The following is a 17652-nucleotide window of genomic DNA, read 5'->3' on the forward strand; positions in this document are numbered from 1 at the left end:
AATGGGTGTAGGAGACCTCCTACCTTAAGGCGTTCAGTCTTATTGACCTGGCATTTTTGGCACTTCAATACATAGTCTTGGACGTCCTTACCTATTCCAGGCCAAAAGAATTGCCTTTTCAGAAGCACATATGTCTTTTGAATTCCCGGGTGCCCAACACTCTCGCTATCATGACACTCCAAACGAATTTGGCACCTAATGTCATTATTATCCAGGACACATACTCTACCTTTGTAGAGCAGATACCTATCCTCTCAATAGTATATTTTTTCCACTTGAGTCCTTTATCACCAATCTGTGATGTGTCATCATTTCCATGTGACTCCTCAATGAAAGCCTCTCGATTAGTTGGATCCCTATTTCTAATTGCTTTCCATATTTCAGAGAAGTGAGGATCAAACTCACATTTCCCTTCTAAGGACTCTAGAAAATCATTATGAAATTGAGTAAAACTCAATTCATTAACAATTGGCATTCGGCTAAGGAAGTCCGCTACCACATTGAACTTCCCCTTCCGATATGTTAGTTGTATATCAAACTCTTGCATTAATTCAGCCCATCTAGCTTTTCTACCTTTAAGCACTGGCTGATCACAAATCCACTTAATGCTTTCTTCATCAAAAATGAACTCGAATTTAGCACCATACAAATAGTGCCTCCACTTCTGCTTTCAAAAGCCATTGATAGACCCTTTTGTAAAAAAACCGCCCCAACAGCAAAGTCACTGGCATCAACCACAAATGGTTCATTGGAATCTACTACCTTTAAGACATTGGTTCATTGCTGCTATAGCTACTTTTAATTTTTCAAAACTCCTCTTTTGAGGTTCATCCCATATGAAGGTGCTTCCCTTCCCCTTAAGCTGGTCTGTCATCGGAACAGCAATCTTAGCATAATCTTGAATGAATCTCCTATAGAATCCAGGCAAACCCAAGAATATCTGTAATTCCTCTAGATTTGTAAGATGTGACCATTCCAATATAGCTAACTTAATTTTTCAAGATCCATATGAATCCCTTCTTGGGATATATTATGTCTTAAGCAATTTACTTCATTTTACAAAGAATTCACATTTGGATTCTTTAGCAAAAAATGAATTGTCTCTAAGCAATTGGAACACTTTCCATAAATGTTCCAAATGCTCTCTTTTGTTTAACTATAAATAAGGATATCATCTAAAAATACTACATCAAATTTCCCTAAATATGGCCTTAAGACACTATTCATAAGTGTCATGAAAGTTGCTGGAGCATTTGTTAGGCAACTTTAATTTCTTAACTAACGAGTAGTTCAAGAAATTATGTGTTGATCACTCTTCCCCTTTGCCCCTTTATTTTTCCATGCATCCTCATTAAATCATGAGGACCAAAGATGGGCTGCCACATTGCCGATGATAGACAGCACATGTGGGTGCTATCCTCATGATAGACCTCTGCCTCAGTGTACTTTTCAGTACCATTAAGCGGTAACACCTGCACCGCATGTACTTGTTTTTGTGGAGGTCTATTTGAGGCTTTAACTCCCGTCTGTTTGTTTTTAGGGCAGTTCCAAGCAACATGGTCTTTGCCCAAACATTTGAAGCAAAGATTTTCCTGCTTTGCCCTTTTTCTTCAAGAGAGGATAATTTTGTGTTTGAGGTTTCTTAGGTGGTGCCTAAGAAGCCTCCTTTTTCAAGTGCCCCTTCCTTTTCAAATTGGGAAACTTGTTGAACTTAGGAACAAAACCTGTTTGTTCCGAAGTTCCAGCTTTCGATTTCCTCGTCGTATCGTCGTATATTTGCGCATACTAAATTGCTTCTTCAAAAGTTTTGGGAGAATTTCTTCTCACCTCAACCTTATAAGTGTCTTTGAGACCTCTCACGAAACCCCTTATCTTATGGAATTCATCAATTCCCTTCAGCTTAAGGAGTGCCTCCCGATAATTCGCTATATACTGGACTAGAGTGTTTTTACCCATAGTGCAATTGTCCCAAGCCTCCCAAGCTCTTTCTAACTCGTTTACAGGTAAAAACTATTTTAAGAAGGCTTGTTCAAATTCAGCCCAATACCTAGGAATTCTATCATTGGCTCATCCATCATTTATAGGCCTTGTTTCCAAGGAAAAGACTTGCTTCAACACCTTGATTCCACGTTATCCTCTTGAATTTCATTATGTCCTTCCTCGTGTATTTCCTCTTTGACTATAGCTTTTCCTTTTCTAGCCCTTTCCTTGCTCTCCCTAACCATTTCATCACTTTCTGGAGTTGGCATTTTAAAAATGCATATTTTTTCAAAAATTATAAAGCAAGAAGCTTTATACTAGAGAGAAAAATACAATGCCCACTACCTTGGTATTTGTTCAACGGCCTTGGATTCGTCTTCGAAGTCGTCTCGCTTTCTTTATTCCGCAAGCGGTCTTCACGTTCGATTTCGCTCTTCACTATACTTTATGTTTCGAACTCCTCTACCCGATCCCCAAACTTCTTCTTTGAATTTGGCAAGGTTAAGAAGATTGGAAAGAATAAGGGGTGAAAAGGATTTTGGAACCTTAGGAAAAAGAGGAGAGAGCTTGAGATTTAGAAATAAAAAGAGGGGTAAAAAGGATATTGATGAGGTGGCTTTTCCAAAGGTAATGGAACCTTATGATGATGTTGTTCTATCAGCAGCTTTGCTTGCAAACTTTCAACGTCGCGCGGGAGTTTCTCTTCTTCTAAGTCGCATCGCCACCCGGTTTCTTTACTTTGGAGAATTCAAATGATAAGTGGTGAGGATATTAACCGAAAAGCTTGGCTGCTCAACTTCCATCCACGCTTTGGCTGCGCAGGTTGATAGGCGTCGACAAACGACTCTACCCACATCGCCTTTAGCTGCCTCATGTTAGATCACAAGCTGCATCAACAAACGACTCTACCCACATCGCCTTTAGACTGCCTCACGTCAGGTCACAAGCTTTCCACGAGGAATTATGCCTTCTCATAACAGATGCTCAAACTTTCGTCCAATTGCGCCATCTCACAGCAGATGCTCAAACTTCCGTCCAATTGCACCATCGCTGATTTTGCTGTCTTCGCCTCCCTTAAGACCTCGCTATAAAACTCAGGAATAACCTCAAGTCACGATCTTGTGACGAGCAGTTACTGTATGTCTCTAAATCCTTGAAATGATGGAGCAGCAAAGGAAGCATGGAGTGAATCAACAATGAGGAAAAAGTGTAGTTTATTCATAAGTAGAAGAGCCCTTATAAGGGCAACTGATACAATGCATGTGCCCAAGGGAGAGCATCTCCGGATCCACAAATTAGTCCACCGATCTCTCAATCAGGCCCATAAATCTCTCAACCACAGCTAATAGAACCTTCTACCACCTAACCTAATCACACTCACCAGCATGTCGTGACACACTCACACAGACCTTTTACCCCTTGGTACAACCCCCATTATATCAATTTGTCCAACGTGAAAAGTCTATAATTGTTTTAGAAACTAGAAGAAGCGCATCGATCACTCTATTCGACTCATGGCCTTTATCAAGCACTATGCGAAACTCGGCTAGCTGCAAGTCAACTCGGCCTTTGATACCAAATGTCACACCCCTACAACAAAGGAGGGTTCCCCTGAATTCACCACCCAACCACGGGTCCTGCAAAGCTCCATGTTTCCGTTCTTCTTCTTTCAACTTTCCATGAGTTTCTTCATGTTATACTTGGCTGGAGCTTTCTCTAAAACCCTCCCCAAGCCCAGTGCTTGCTACTTGGCTTGATGCCACGTGTTCTATAGGACCCTTACTCTAAAGCCCTCTCAACATGGCTTTCCCTAGCACCTCCTTATTAATGCTAAAGCTTAGGATTGATCCTCGACCTCAGCCATCTAAGCCCGCCAGTAATGCAAGCACTGCCGAACTCTTTGGTTTCTCGCCTCGCCATAACCAAGCAATAGGCTTCGCGATTATGGTTGACGTAACAATATAGTCAAGTTAATGATAACTTTAAGGTTACCTTTCTAGGAAGCTACATTACGAATGTGTCTTGCTAAATTACAGTTGAGATATGAGATGACTCACACATGAACTAGCAAAAAGTATGATTCAAGTACAAGCTTGAAACTGACTCAGCGAGAGTCTCAAGCTCCTGCGAACTCCTCCCCTCCCTCGCTCCCGTCTACCCCCCCCTCGTGCTGCGCGGCCCTCCCCTCCACCTCCTCCCTCACCGCCGCCTCCCGCGCGGCCCTCCGCCCCCCTCTCCTCCCCCTCCACCAGTCGCTCCACTCCTCCCCTCTCCACGCTCCGCTCACCCCCACTTCCCCGCTCCGCTCCTCCCCTCTCCGCCCGTCGCTCCCCCCTCGCTCCGCTCCTCCCTATCCTCTCCGCTCCTCCCCTCTCCGCACTCAGCTCCCCCACCCGCCTCCCCCCCCTCGCGTTGCGCTACCACCCCCCCCGCCCCCTCCTGCCCCCCCGCTACGGTGCAACGCTGCCCCTCCCTTTCCCCCCCCTTCCTCGCCTCTCCTCCCCACCCCTCTCGTGCGGCGCTGCCACACCTCCCCTTTCCCCCTTCCTCTCCCCCTCCCTGCGTTGCGCTGCCCCCCCCCCTTCTTCTCCTCCTCCTTCCTCCGCCACCCCCCCCTTCGTCACCACTGCTCTCCCCCCCCCCGCTTCCCCGTACCTCTTCATCCCTCCCTCCCCCGCCTCCGCACCAATCCCCCATCCTCGCCTCTTCCGTTTCCTTCTCCTTCCCCCGACTTTGGAGCGTTCGCAGTTAGTCAGTGCGGTATGGCGGCCACGAGCCTGGAACCGGTGGCCCAGACGGACCCCCCCCTCCATCAGCCTATAGCGTAACACTGACAGAGCACCAGGTCTCCTTGGTGAAGCAGGCCGCCACGGACTTCTCCCAGACATCCGTTTATGGGAGAGTCATTGGCTACTCCCCTTCACGAGCAAACATCAGGGACTGGTTGCAGTCCACCCTCTACCTTGAGGACAGCCACATTGAGGAGGTTGCACTCATGGGACGTGGCATCTTCTGGCTCAAGCTCTCCTCAGCACAGGCTGCGAGCGATATAGTCAGGCGATCCCCTACTTTTGTGGGTGGGAAGATCATCCTCATGGTCCCATGGTATAGGGGTTTCAGTGTAGCGGACTTCGATGCCCACTTTCGCATTCCTCGCCATCCAATCACCCTCATCTTCCCAGGTCTAGCAACCGAGCTTCGCCCGATCATCAAGGACCTGGGGGCGCACTTTGGTTGGCCTATGCAAGACACCTACGTTGATGCGGCGGCAGCCCAAGGGGTGCCACGTGTCAAAGTGGCAGTCCTCGATCCACAGAGCATCCCCTCGGAGTTTGAGATCGAGACGGACACAGGTGTGGTGACGCAGCGCATTCTGGTCACTGGTCGCCCAAATCAGTGTCTGAGATGCCATCGCTTCGGGCACTAGGCGCGCTCCTGCCCTCGCTTCACGGGTACAGAACCTCAGAAGGCCCCATTCAGGCAACTCAGGATCCCCCCCACCAGTCAGCGACACCCCCTCCCGAAGGGGAAGGCTAGACGGAGGTCAAAAGAAAACGGAAGGGAAACAAAGCAGGACCAAAAAAGCCTTCCCATCTACAGCAAGAGCCCCCCCTGGTGGTCACTACTCATCAGCAGCCCGGTAAGGGGAAGGAGAAGGGAAAGGAGAAGATCAGCCAGCCTCCCCCTCATCCTTCACCCTGCCCTCCTTCCCCTCCCCCCTCCTCCTCGGTCCCCCGACCCCCACCCCCTCCAGGATCCCCCCCAGCACCGGTGGTTTCCGCTCCACTCTCTTCCTCGAGCATGATCCAAAGGGAACCCCCCCTCCGCCTGAGCCACCTGCAGCCCCGAAGCCAGCATAGACCTCCCCCGCGCCTATCCCTCCTGGCCCGGCGGAGGGGAGAGGCCCTTCCCCGCAGAAGGCCAGCACCCCTCTCTCTGGTTCAGACTCCTCATCCTCGTCCCCACGCCCAAGGGCTGCTCCTCGAGCTCTACCTTTGGAGTTTTATCGAGCACGACCTTGGGATTATTTGGATGCAGCGGGTATTGGCTCCTTCCCTGCATGCCTAGACATCAGCATCTTCTTCCTCCGCAAGGGGGTAGAGGGTAAGGTGTCTGTCCTTGCCCCTCACGATGGTCCTAGCTATTCCTTCACTATCTCCAGTGAAGGAAATGAGCAATGGACCAATGAAAATGTTTGGGAGACGATACGAGATCACTCCCAAGAGCAGGTGCAGGACTGGATCGGTAGCAGAGCAGCGGAGCTTCTTCAGCAGCAGTGGAAGGAGGGTGACGTTCGTCTGAGATGGCGCCACAGCGCCAAACGTTTCCGACTCTTGGTCATTATTCGGCCACCTCTGGAGTGGGTCTACGCGGATGGGCTCCGCCCGTGGAGGACCTCAGAGGTAGCGAGCTTCTACAATATTTCCCTGGCAGAGGCATCGAGCTAGTTAGAGAAAGCCTACCACCACGGGACGAAGGGCCTCTCCCCTCTGTTGAAGGTTTTAGAGAATGGGTCCGATGATCCGGCCTCTCCTTCGAAACCCTCACAGAAGCGCCTTCGTCTGCACACTGGACATCCTCCGACCACCTTGACATTGACCGCAAGCAGACAGCTGTTTGTGGCCCACCTTCCCTCCTCATGAGTATACGCATTATCTCTTGGAACGTCAATGGGTTCCACTCATCAACCCACGGCCCCAGAAAGATGGTGCTCAGACAGGAGCTCCAGCCAGCCTTGGTGGGAAGGGTAGATGTGCTCCTACTGCAGGAACACAAGCTTTCGGCTTCTCAGACCAGTATTTGTGGGAAGGTCCTCACAGGACGATCCCACACCTACTGGGAACCTTCGATTGGCAAGCAGGGAGGAGCGGGGGTGTCTGTACCTCCATCGACGCTTCTCTAGTTCAGCATGTGTGTGGTTTTGGCACTCTGATCCCAAGACGTGCTCTTTAAGTGGGCTTGAATATTGAGGGATCCCGTATCGGCATCCTCAATATCTATGCCCCGACCGATCTCAGACGCAAAGCCGCTTTTTGGAGATCCTTGACAGACTTGTTGCCAGAGATGGATTCTTGGATTGTAGGAGGGGACTTCAACAACCTTGAGACCCTAGAGGATCAGCAGGGACGGGGCCCATTAGGAGAATTTTGAGATTTCTACTAACCTACAGAGATCCTTTTACAAGAGACTCTAGATATCCCTAGGAATAGGAAGATCACTCTCTTCTTTTGGATTCCTAATCATGGAGGGACTGTAGGGAGCTAGTGGAGGTCCTTTCTTGGGGCAGCCTATTTTTGTCCTCATTTCCACTCTACTGAGGAGTCTATTCAACATTTTTTATAGGACTGCGGAGAGGCAAGAACCATCTAGAAGGGGATTGCTATTGTATTGAGACCTTTCATTACTTTTTCTTTCTTCATGACCTTGGGATCAATGGCTTGGCTCCCTCTCTTGGGGCCACACATATTTTATGAAAGGCATGAATCTTCTTGGGATCTTTTGGTTCAACAACATATAATTGAGTCATGCCGTGTACCCCCCAGAGAGGGGGTGTTTGGCAGCCATCTATCTGGTGGATCTTCACTTCTGCCCCATTGACTCAGCCCCGTTCCCCCTTCCTCCGTAGCCTCATCTCGGTCTGGAGGAAGTTGCGACACAGCCTCTCCCAGGTTCCCCCTAGCTGCCGAGAGGAGATAGATAGACAGCCCCTGATCTGGAGCAGCCAGGTGACAGATGATACAGGTCGCCAGCTTGCCACAGTGGTCATGGATGCAGCCATCAAATCTTTCCCCACGACTCGATCTGCACGTGCCTCACTAGGGAAGATGCCACTGAATCCTTGGTATGATGATGAGTGCAGAGAGATTAGAGCTCACCTCACACGTGGGTGAGGTCTGCATCATCTCCAAGTAGTAGGGCTGGAAGCCCCTGCGACATAGATGGGGTCTAGGACAAGATCAAAGTGAACCTGTACACGAGTGGGCGTGGGGGGGACTCTCCCTGTGACTGGCATAGTGGTAGAGATACGAAAGGCTAAGTACAAGTGATCAACACCAAGTGGGGGAGGGGGCACAATAAAGTCGTATATCCGTGAGGTAAAGGCCAAGGGACCCAATAGGTAGTTCACTGTTCTTGTCCCTCCGCCATGCGGGAAACAAGTGAGACCACCAGATGATGGCCATCTCTATAGACCATTGTAAATTATCAAATCATGGACAGCCCCTAGCTCAAGTAGATGTCGTCCATACTCTTTCACCTGTGGTGCGTCTGCAGAGTGTCACTATTTCAAGCTCAACTGCATCTAGCTTTGGTACTATGAGGGAATCCGATGCAAAGTCTAGCAGGCCCACCTGTCTGTTCCCTGCGCGTGCATTGAAGTCACCAAGAAGGAGGATATCCCCCTGCCTGGAGAATTCAGTGATATCATCCTGAATCGACTCATACAGGCTGTGCCCCTCTGTGGTGACCTCACGTGCATAGGATGAGTATCTGGGGGGAAATAACACACAACTATGAGAATCGATCGTGCGTCTGGCAGCTGGACTCGTATCCACATGTGTCGCACATGCTCCTCTCTGTGCCACTGATATGAGAGGTCTCATGTGTGATCTAAAGAAGATAGCCACTCCCCCCGAGCCCCGCACACCAGTGTCTCTCCTCGTCTCCTTCCTATGAGATGACTCCCATGTATATCATGTCACAATGGGCAGTCCTCTCTTGGGGCTCTCATGTGTCTCAGTATAGAAGACCATGTCTCTGTCAGTGTATGTCTCTGAGAAACCGCCCAGATCAGAACAGAGTGTGCCATTGCAATTCCACACTGCAATTCTCAATCCACTTTGTGTCCCATTGGCCCGACACCATCATAATTCACCCTCTTCTTTCTCTTCCTTTTCTTCCTTCTCCCCCTGGTCCTGATCTCCTCTCTCTCGGATGATCACCCTACCATCCCTGTATGCAGCCCATTTCCCTGCTTCTCTCACTGCCATGAGAGAGAGAGAGAGAGAGAGTTATTAAAAAAAAATGGGAGGGTGAGTGAGTGTGTGTGTATGAGAGAGAGAGAGAACCAAAATAGAAGGGGGCCACTTGGCAACAAACTATGTATCCATATCTGGAGTTCGTGAAGTAGGTGGTGAAACTGGTGCAAAAACTGTAGTCGATGCACATGTCGGATTGGAAGTAGAAGGCCCAACTGTGGCTGTCGAAGTCGATGTTGAGGACCCCGAAGTAGATGTTGATGATGATGATGAGTATGATGGCACCACCGAGATGGGTTACATAGCATTCTGCGTTATTGCTTTGCTGTCCACACCTAGCCCGCTCTTGTTGAAACGTGTGTTGACGTCCTCTAGAGTCGGTTGCTTTGGAATCTTGTCCTCTTTCTTGTTTCTCCCCTTATCCTTTTCCTTGTCATTCTCCCGTTCTCCTTTCCCCATATTGTGATGCTAATCCAAACTTTTTCTTTGTTTTTTTTACAGGTACGTGAAGCATCACAATCTAGGGGCTGTGATCCCTCGTGAGGGCCCTCCAACCCATGCACCCCACATCAATCTTGGCCAAACTAGGAGCTGCAAGCGAGTGGACTGAGTGTGAGGGTGGATGGGGAGCTAAAATGAGAGCTGAGTGAGAGAGGGCTGACTTGAGTGCGTGAGAGGTCAATTCAGGGCGAGGTTGAGCGGGAATAGGGGTCACTGAGATGAGGCTGAGAGCGGGGTGAGGAGGTGGCTGAATGCAAGGCTGAGGGTGTGTGAGGAGCAGCTTAGAGCGGGTGAGAGAGAGAGGATGCTGAGGATCGAGTGGTGAGGCTAAGAGCGAATGAGGGGGGGTGGAGGGTGAGGCTGAGTGCGAGTGAGGAACGGGGCTGAGTGTGTAAGAAAATACCCAACAGAGGGTACACGCAGCGGAAATAATGCCCAGGAGCTCACACAGTGTGCGGTGTGGGTGTGGAATCACAGACTTCTTTACTTATGTGCATTCAATAGGTGTGCAGACTCATCAATAGACAATGAACCAAACCAGATAGAGAAACCACCAAATAATATATTTCCGTCCACAACTATGGACACAATACAAAAGAGACAGATCCAGAGTCCCACCAATGGTGTGGTCCTCTGATCTTACCACAAAAGTCCTCCTCCTATCTGCTGGCTATCTCTAGACTAGAGTCCGCGTGCTCCACTTCGAGCGTAAGTAGACTTTCCGTCCAGAATGATCCTCTCCACCTTGCTGTCTGGAAACCAGCCTAGGTGGGCAGCCTCCTGCAAGCTAAGTCTGCAGCACAAGGTACTTCTTTCTCCTCCTGACTGTAGGCCCAAAGATAGCCCTGCTGCTGCTCTTTCTGCTGATGGAATTGCTGCTCCAGATGATACTGAAATGAGGCCTGAATGGCCTCCTTATATAGGCCCCAAGGCCTGCACCAAAAATCCGACCAGTCTGCTTGAAAAAACCGACTCAGTCTGTTAAAAAAACCGACCAGACTGCTTGGAAAAAACCGCCCTTAAAGGGCTCACAAGTCAGGCCTTTTATGGCCCAAACTTCCAGGGCTTTTGGCCCTCCATTCAAGGAAAATATGCAGCCTATAAAAGGCCTGCCACCTGCCCACTGACAGTCACATTCCTTGCTGCAGATCTGAGCCTGCACTCCCTGCCATGTCTGCGCCTCTGCAAACAGTGCGCCTCCATGTCCTAGATCCTTCGCAATCTGTCCCAAACTGTCTTGCTTCTGCTCCGGGCTTGTTCCAGCTCTAAGGCTCCTGCCTGAGCTCCGTATGCCAGCCGTACAGCAGGCATCTGTATTCTGCCATCCATCCGTACTTTCCTGGCCCTCTATCCTGCACATAACAGTCCTAGATGTGCTGCCCACATGACAGCCATGATGCTGTCTATGTGGCAGCCCCTTTCTCTCTTTTCCTGTTGGGTACTGCCCTAGGTCTCCCTCCCCCATGCTCTCCTCATATGGGGGCTTACAGATGGGGAGGTGACCTTTCCAACAGAGTGCAGGTGAGGGGGCTGTTGATGGCGAGGATGAGAGTGTATGAAGGCGGGTGAGGGGGTGTCTCAAGCGGATGAGGGACGAATGAGGCGCAGAAGGGGGGCAAGTGGACGCGCAATGGGGGCGAAGGAGGCGTAGAAGGCTGTGGAGGCACAGCCAACGGGCTGCAAGTGCTGGAGGTGAACAGCGAGCAGGGGGCGGAGCAGCCCGGTCGGGGTACGCGCAGGAAGGCGAAGCGCTGAGGGCGGAGCAGCGGCTGAGTGTGGAGCAACGGCCAAGGGCAAATATCCACCATAAAACACCCACAAGAAGAGGAAAAACACACACGCTCACTCACTATAATGCTGACACAAGGGAACAAAGATAAACTAATGTACGTACAAGAAAATACATGAAACACCAATGCAAACACAAGGATATAGTTATTATATATATATATATATATACCTTTGTAAGACTAGAATAAGTCCAATCATACAAATTTAGAATTTTTTGTTGTTCTAAAGATCAAAAATCTACAAAGAAAATAAAAGAGAAAACGAAAGAGAAGAAAAATAATGATAATACAAATTTATTATCATTATTTTTGAACTAGTTATTTATTTATTTATTTTGAATTTAAAAATAATATATACCTTTATAAGACTAGAATATATCCATTCACACAAATTTAGATTTTTTGTTGTTCTAAAGGCCAAAAATCTACACAGAAAATAAAAGAGAAAACGAAAGAGAAGAAAAAAGGAAATAAATAATAAAATAAGGGAGCAAGGAAATTTTTTCAAAACTAAATAGGTATGAGTAGATGACCTCCTAAAATAGAAATCTAAGACAGAAAATGGGCTTTGAAGCTCCCAACTTGGGATTTCGATTCTATGTTCAAGGATCCTAAACATGCCTAAATCTGAAATTCCAAAGATATAGCGACTACAACGTAGGACAGAGCAGAGTTTCTTCGTTCCTTTTCTTTTATTATAGCCCTTTATGAGAAATAAGAGGATTATTACTAAATTCAGATATGAATGCACTCTTACTTGTGCAAAGATGAGAGAACCTATAGAAATGGAAAGCAGTCACTCCATACTTAGCCATATCAGAGATGTATAAGTCGATATGGGGCATTTGTATGATATCCAGCACACCACACTCAGGTTTTTTTGTCATTTATCAACTTCCAAACTAAAAGAAGATTGAGTTATGCTAAGATTGGAAATCATATTAAAGATTATGTTTTGCACCCAACAAGCCATCCATTGTTTAATAATTTGTAGTTCAGATGCGCCCACTGGTTTGCCATTCATAGATGACTTCAATCTCTTGTCTTTGCAAAAATTGCAAGAATTTTGCTGTATAAAAGACTTGAATCATGCATCAAGTCCATCATGATGGCCTATAGAGCATCTGACACTCCAAGATATTAATACCCTTAAGTGCACTTTTATAACATGCTGCTAATTAACATGCCAATTCGTTAGTTATTATGGCATGCATCTTGAAGTTACAAAGAAAATTTGTCAATGGTCTCATTTATGTGAAATGGTTACTGAGTATAATTAGCTAATGTAAGCAATTTAGCTCTTATTTTTACTCTTTATGGTAGCATTTGCTTGGATTTGAAATATGAATTATGGTTGGCAATTGTGGACCTACCTAAGAACATGTCCAATAACTGAAGTAACCTTGTAATGTACTTGCATGCCCTTGAAATTTCCATTAAACTCATGGACATCTAAGAAAGATCGCCTTTGTGTGCTCTGCCACAAAAAAAATGTAGTAAGAGATTGGTTATAATATTCCTAAGAAACAAAATACAAAAACACGTATATCTTGTAATCAATAAGAGTAATTGCAAACAAAGCTAGTAAATACTCACACAACCACGCAGATATACTAGATCATTATAGACACAAAACCAAAACCTGATGCATGACCTTGTAGCTATTGTAGATATGCATGCCACTTCTTGCTTTTCAACTGAAATCTTGCATGTAATTAAAGTAAAAGTCTAAAGGAATTCTATTTGAGTGCCATACGATTTTATCCACATGCAAAAGTAAAGAGGACAAATAAAAAATTTTCATTTTAAGCGTTTTCAAGACAATCAGAATAAAACTAGAAGATAAGAAGCAATTGGTAAGATGAGACAATTTTATAGAGTTTTTCATTTATTACAATATCCTAATGACTTCCACATAAGAAAATGGCAATGCCAATTGTAGTTTTCGACCTACTTGGCCTTGCCTATGATTCAATTTATGCCAATACCAAAAACATCGTTGAAACATTACAAGCAAAACTCTCATGAAGCAGGGGATCCCATAAGCCCATAAACTACACGACCGTTTGGGCGTGTCACGTCCAAAATTTATGCCTCAACACTCGCCATGAGGTTAGTCAGTTTGTGGAGCCCAAAGATTTAGAGCTATTGGGCTGGCAAGGTTTTTTTTTTGCAAAGAAAGGAACCTTCTATTAATGCTTGAAAGACTTCATACAAAACAACAGTCCCGAAGGTGCTGAGTATGGAAAAAACAAGGAAAAGGCTGAAAGAAAAAACCGGCCTGTTCCAGAGAAACCCAGCTCACTGCCTAGGGGATCTCAAGTACAGGTACAGGAACTAACAGCCAGGTGGGGGGACTATACAACCAGCGAATCCCTCATGGAATGAAGATGTAGAAAACTCCTGCAGGCCAAGCCTTGCAGAATCAAGCACACCTCTCGATAGTCGCTCTAGAGCCTAGAGTCCCATGCTCCCAGGTGGAGCGTAGAGTGTAGATGATATCTTGCCAGATCACGATCACAGTAGCTGAAGATGGAACCGGATGCTCACCCATCACGAGACTGCAGCGAGCCACCCAAATGTTCCACGCAATGATACTGGCTACCACCTCCCAAATGCTGTCCTCCAGAGGAGAAGGGAGAGCTAGGCTATCAGGAGGGACTGCCTAATGGAGTGCTATCCTCTGAATGCTCTAACCTTGTATCCGGTATGCTAGGGAGATCTCATCAATCTGGAACGCGTGTCCTCCCTCAGTCAACCAGGCCACCATCCCCCAGGTGTAGTCCCTCTGAAGACTCTGCATATAGGTCATGATCCTAAGGGCTCCCATCCAGATCCTCGCTGCTCTACAACAGCTCCAAAGGCAGTGCGGGATCGTCTCTAGGAAACTAGCAGAGCAACAATGGCACTACCCCTCCACTCGCATCTGCTCCAACCACGGTCCGATGGGCAAGCCTCCATGGGCAGCTAGACAAAAGAACTAGGATATCTTCCTCGGCCGCAAACTGGACCATCAAGTGTGGTAGACACAACCTGTGAGTGCAGTACAATCTCATCAACATTGATGAGCTGCTCTCTGAAGTCTTTGACCTGTGTCAAATAGGCATCCATGCTGCACCCTTCATTCATCTTAACATTGTCAAGTTGCCTGCACAAATAAGCAACTTTGGCCTCGTTGCGTATTTGATATAGACTATCCCATGCAACCTTGGTTGTTTTGCAAGAACGAATGTGAGGTATAACAACTCTCTTGCAATTCATGGCAATCACTGCATGTGCCTGTGCATCTCGTTGATCCCAACAAATATGTTCTTGTGTTGAAGAGTCAACAGTAGACACTGAGGGAGTAGTGGTAGATGAACCAGAAGTGGCAAAAGTTGCTGCGATGCAGCAGGTGCCTATGGTGAAGAGGCAAGTCTAGTCTACGATCCAGATACAATTCCCCAAAAGTTCCTGGACACCAACAGATGGCACACCAAGTACAATGAGGGAGAAAATCCCAACCAAATGGTGCTAGAGCAGGTTAGAGCAGTTGGAGGAAGGCTCGAATGACTTAAAAGAATCCAGATCTGAGCAAAAGACCTCAAAAAACAGCCCAAAATTGCCCGAAATCAACTTTTGACAAATCTATACCTTTGTAAGACTAGAATAAGTCCAATCATACAATTGTTGTTCTAAAGATCAAAAATCTACATAGAAAATAAAAGAGAATATGAAAGAGAAGAAAAAAGAGGTAAACGAAAACTTTTATGAAAAACAAAAGGAAGACATACTTAGCAAGCAAAGCAACACTTATGTCGTCATCTTTTGACAAATCGTACGGATTCCTAGCAGGGTCGCGCAAGCGCCCTACAGGTCTGTATGGCCATATGGACAAAAGCAAAATTTACAAAGGGGTAGCCTATATGGCCCCAAAGTCAACCATAGGTTGACCAGTGAAATCAACATAAGGGTTGATTGAGTTCTAAGACTAGCCTACAAGGCCATACCACGGCTAAGTGCTAATAGTGCCTAGGGCTTGCCTATGTGCAGAAACTCAAGATATCCCTGCCTCAGCCAAATCAACCTCTAGCAATCAAATCGAGTCATCGTGAAAATCCGAAAGTGATACCTGACGTGTGTTCGTCCTCATGTTGAAGTCCCCAACAAGGAGAATTTCCCTGCAACTCGAGAAATCCATTATGTCTGGATATAGAGCTGTGTATGGTGAAGTCTCAACATCCTCTCAAGCAAAGTGTGAGGTCTCAGGGGAGAGTAAAATACAACGATGAAGAGGACTTGTCGAATGGGCATCGAGTTCGAATCCACAAAAACCTAGCATGTGTCACGCCTCTCGACAAACATCGTCCCAAAGAGAGATGATCTATACAGTATTGCCACTCCTTATCCACACACTCCACTTGTCTCCAAAGTCTCATCCTGGTATGTGGCCTCCCACGTCCTCTTGGTACAACTCTTGGTCTTCCTCATTGAACAGGGCTTGTAGAGGGCTTGTCTCAATCCCCACTAGAGGACTATCCGAGGCCATGAGGCTATCCATGACTGAGGCCATGCTGTAGAGGCTATGGGAGAATTGCTTCCATAAGAGGAGGGGTACTATAAAGGCAAGGCAATATACTGTTGAAGGGGCTGCTGCGTCTATTTCGAGTGGAGCTGCGTAGACTTTTGGAAACTGTTATTCAAATTATCACTACACAGATGAAGTCAATAAAAGGAGAGATGTACACCGAAGTCGATATATGAAGCGATGGCGGACCACAAGGCAAGATCTAACAAAGCTCTAATGCTTGGAATCGGTGAGCTATCAGCAATGGAGAGGCCGACCCATAGCAAAATTTCAGAAAGGAAAGAGTGCCAAACATCAATGGGATTTTGTTGACGTGAGCAGAATTTTCCCAATACTAGCAAAGCAGCAAGGACAAAGATTCGAATACAAACTTAAGGGCACAAAGACTTAGATGGCAAAGGAACATACCTTGACCCCACTAAAGCCATGCCGCAGACTCACTAAAGTTAAGGAGGCTAGGAAGGAGGGAAAATGGGCAGTATACAAAAGGGAGAGCAATCATCGAGAACTTCAAGTCTTAGCCTAAGGCCCTTTAGTCTTGAACTGATGAAGCAAAGATTTATTTCATGTGGTTTTGACTACAATCTGTCAGCAGCACAAACTAGATATGCTTGTAATAACTTCATGCACTCATCATGGGGATATGAGGTATTGACTATCTTACTTGTCCCAAAGATCCATCTTTCTCTTCTTGAGGTCGTTAGTAGAACTCTCTCTCTCTCTCTCTCTCTCTTGCCCGCTGTGTGTGTGGGAACGCGTGAGAGAGAGAGAATGACAGCTTCTAAAGTTGTAGCTGGTCGTCCTTGTAATTTAATGACAAATGGATTTCACCAAAAAAAGTGTGTGAGTAGTAGCTGTCTCACTTTGGGACAGCTGTGAATGTACACCACCTTAATGAAAGGTTCTTTTACACACACAAAAGTGTGTGTACCAAAAATATTTCAGCACTTCCAAAAGTTTACCCGGTCACACAAAGTGATCGTTGAGCGAAAAAGGGCGTCGCACACCGTTCATTGAAAAAGAAAAAAAAAAGGCTTAGACCTAGACCTGGCCAAACAAAAGAGATTTAAGTAAAGCATAATCAGGTTTGGATAGACCACAAACCCGGCCTAAGGACAGAAAGGACGCAATGGAAGCAGCAATGCTGGGCTTCTCTGCCACCTGCTCAAGAACCGGGAGTAAATTTTTAATATCTTGGAAAGCTGAGGTTGCTGACTTCAGAGAACGCTAAGGTCGAAAGGCGCGTACCATAAGGACGGTCGGAGCCATTGCACCTTCTGATTGTGATAATGCATCGACATGAAAGCTAAAACTTCATTAGAAGGAGTGGACACAGATTAGCATGTCGCAACATGGAAGACCGCCAGCCATGGCTGTTATTCTGAATATATGCCATATGGGCGTGCTCAAATGGTTTGGGATTCGAAATTTCAAGGGACATAATGTAGGTGGTTCACACCAGGTCCCGCCGCCATTGAGAAGGAAATAGAATTGAAGGATGGCCTTGGCTGTACATCAGGGTGCTTTAATTTGTGTAGCAGTTGGAGGAGATGGAATGAGCCAATCATGTAGCAGTTGGAGGAGTTGGCCATGGAGTGGGCGGCCGTCATGGATCGAACACAACGGGCCCATCCCACCTATTAGACCAACTAGGAGAGCTTTTCGAGAATGGCGGGTGAACCTGACCTTATTTGCACTCCCTCCTCAAATGAGATTATCAATACCTCCTTAGCACTAGTTTGGTAGCAAAAGAGGACATAAAAGTGTCCTTTTATGTTTTGGCAAACAATTCAAGACTTTATATGGATACATTTTTTGAGGTTACCCTCTCTTGAGC

General features: G+C 46.7%; 1 protein-coding gene across 1 annotated transcript in view; it reads right to left on the reverse strand.

Moving 5' to 3' along the window:
* LOC147889782 (DNA topoisomerase, type IA, core) overlaps window positions 1-17261 on the reverse strand; it is a 139670-nt gene extending 122409 nt beyond the window's left edge. Inside the window, exons 1-3 of the mRNA XM_087391462.1 lie at window positions 17064-17261; window positions 16920-16976; window positions 12622-12725 (exon numbers count right to left, since the gene is read on the reverse strand). Coding sequence (XP_087247588.1) covers window positions 12622-12725; window positions 16920-16976; window positions 17064-17084 — 182 coding nt within the window. The 5' untranslated portion in view covers window positions 17085-17261. The remainder of the gene's footprint in view (window positions 1-12621; window positions 12726-16919; window positions 16977-17063) is intronic.
* Between the last annotated feature and the right edge of the window lie 391 nt (window positions 17262-17652).

Source organism: Dipteris shenzhenensis, chromosome 20 (genome assembly GCF_047967505.1).
Source record: "Dipteris shenzhenensis isolate YYH24624 ecotype China chromosome 20, Dip_SZ_1.0, whole genome shotgun sequence".
NCBI lineage: Eukaryota > Viridiplantae > Streptophyta > Polypodiopsida > Gleicheniales > Dipteridaceae > Dipteris > Dipteris shenzhenensis.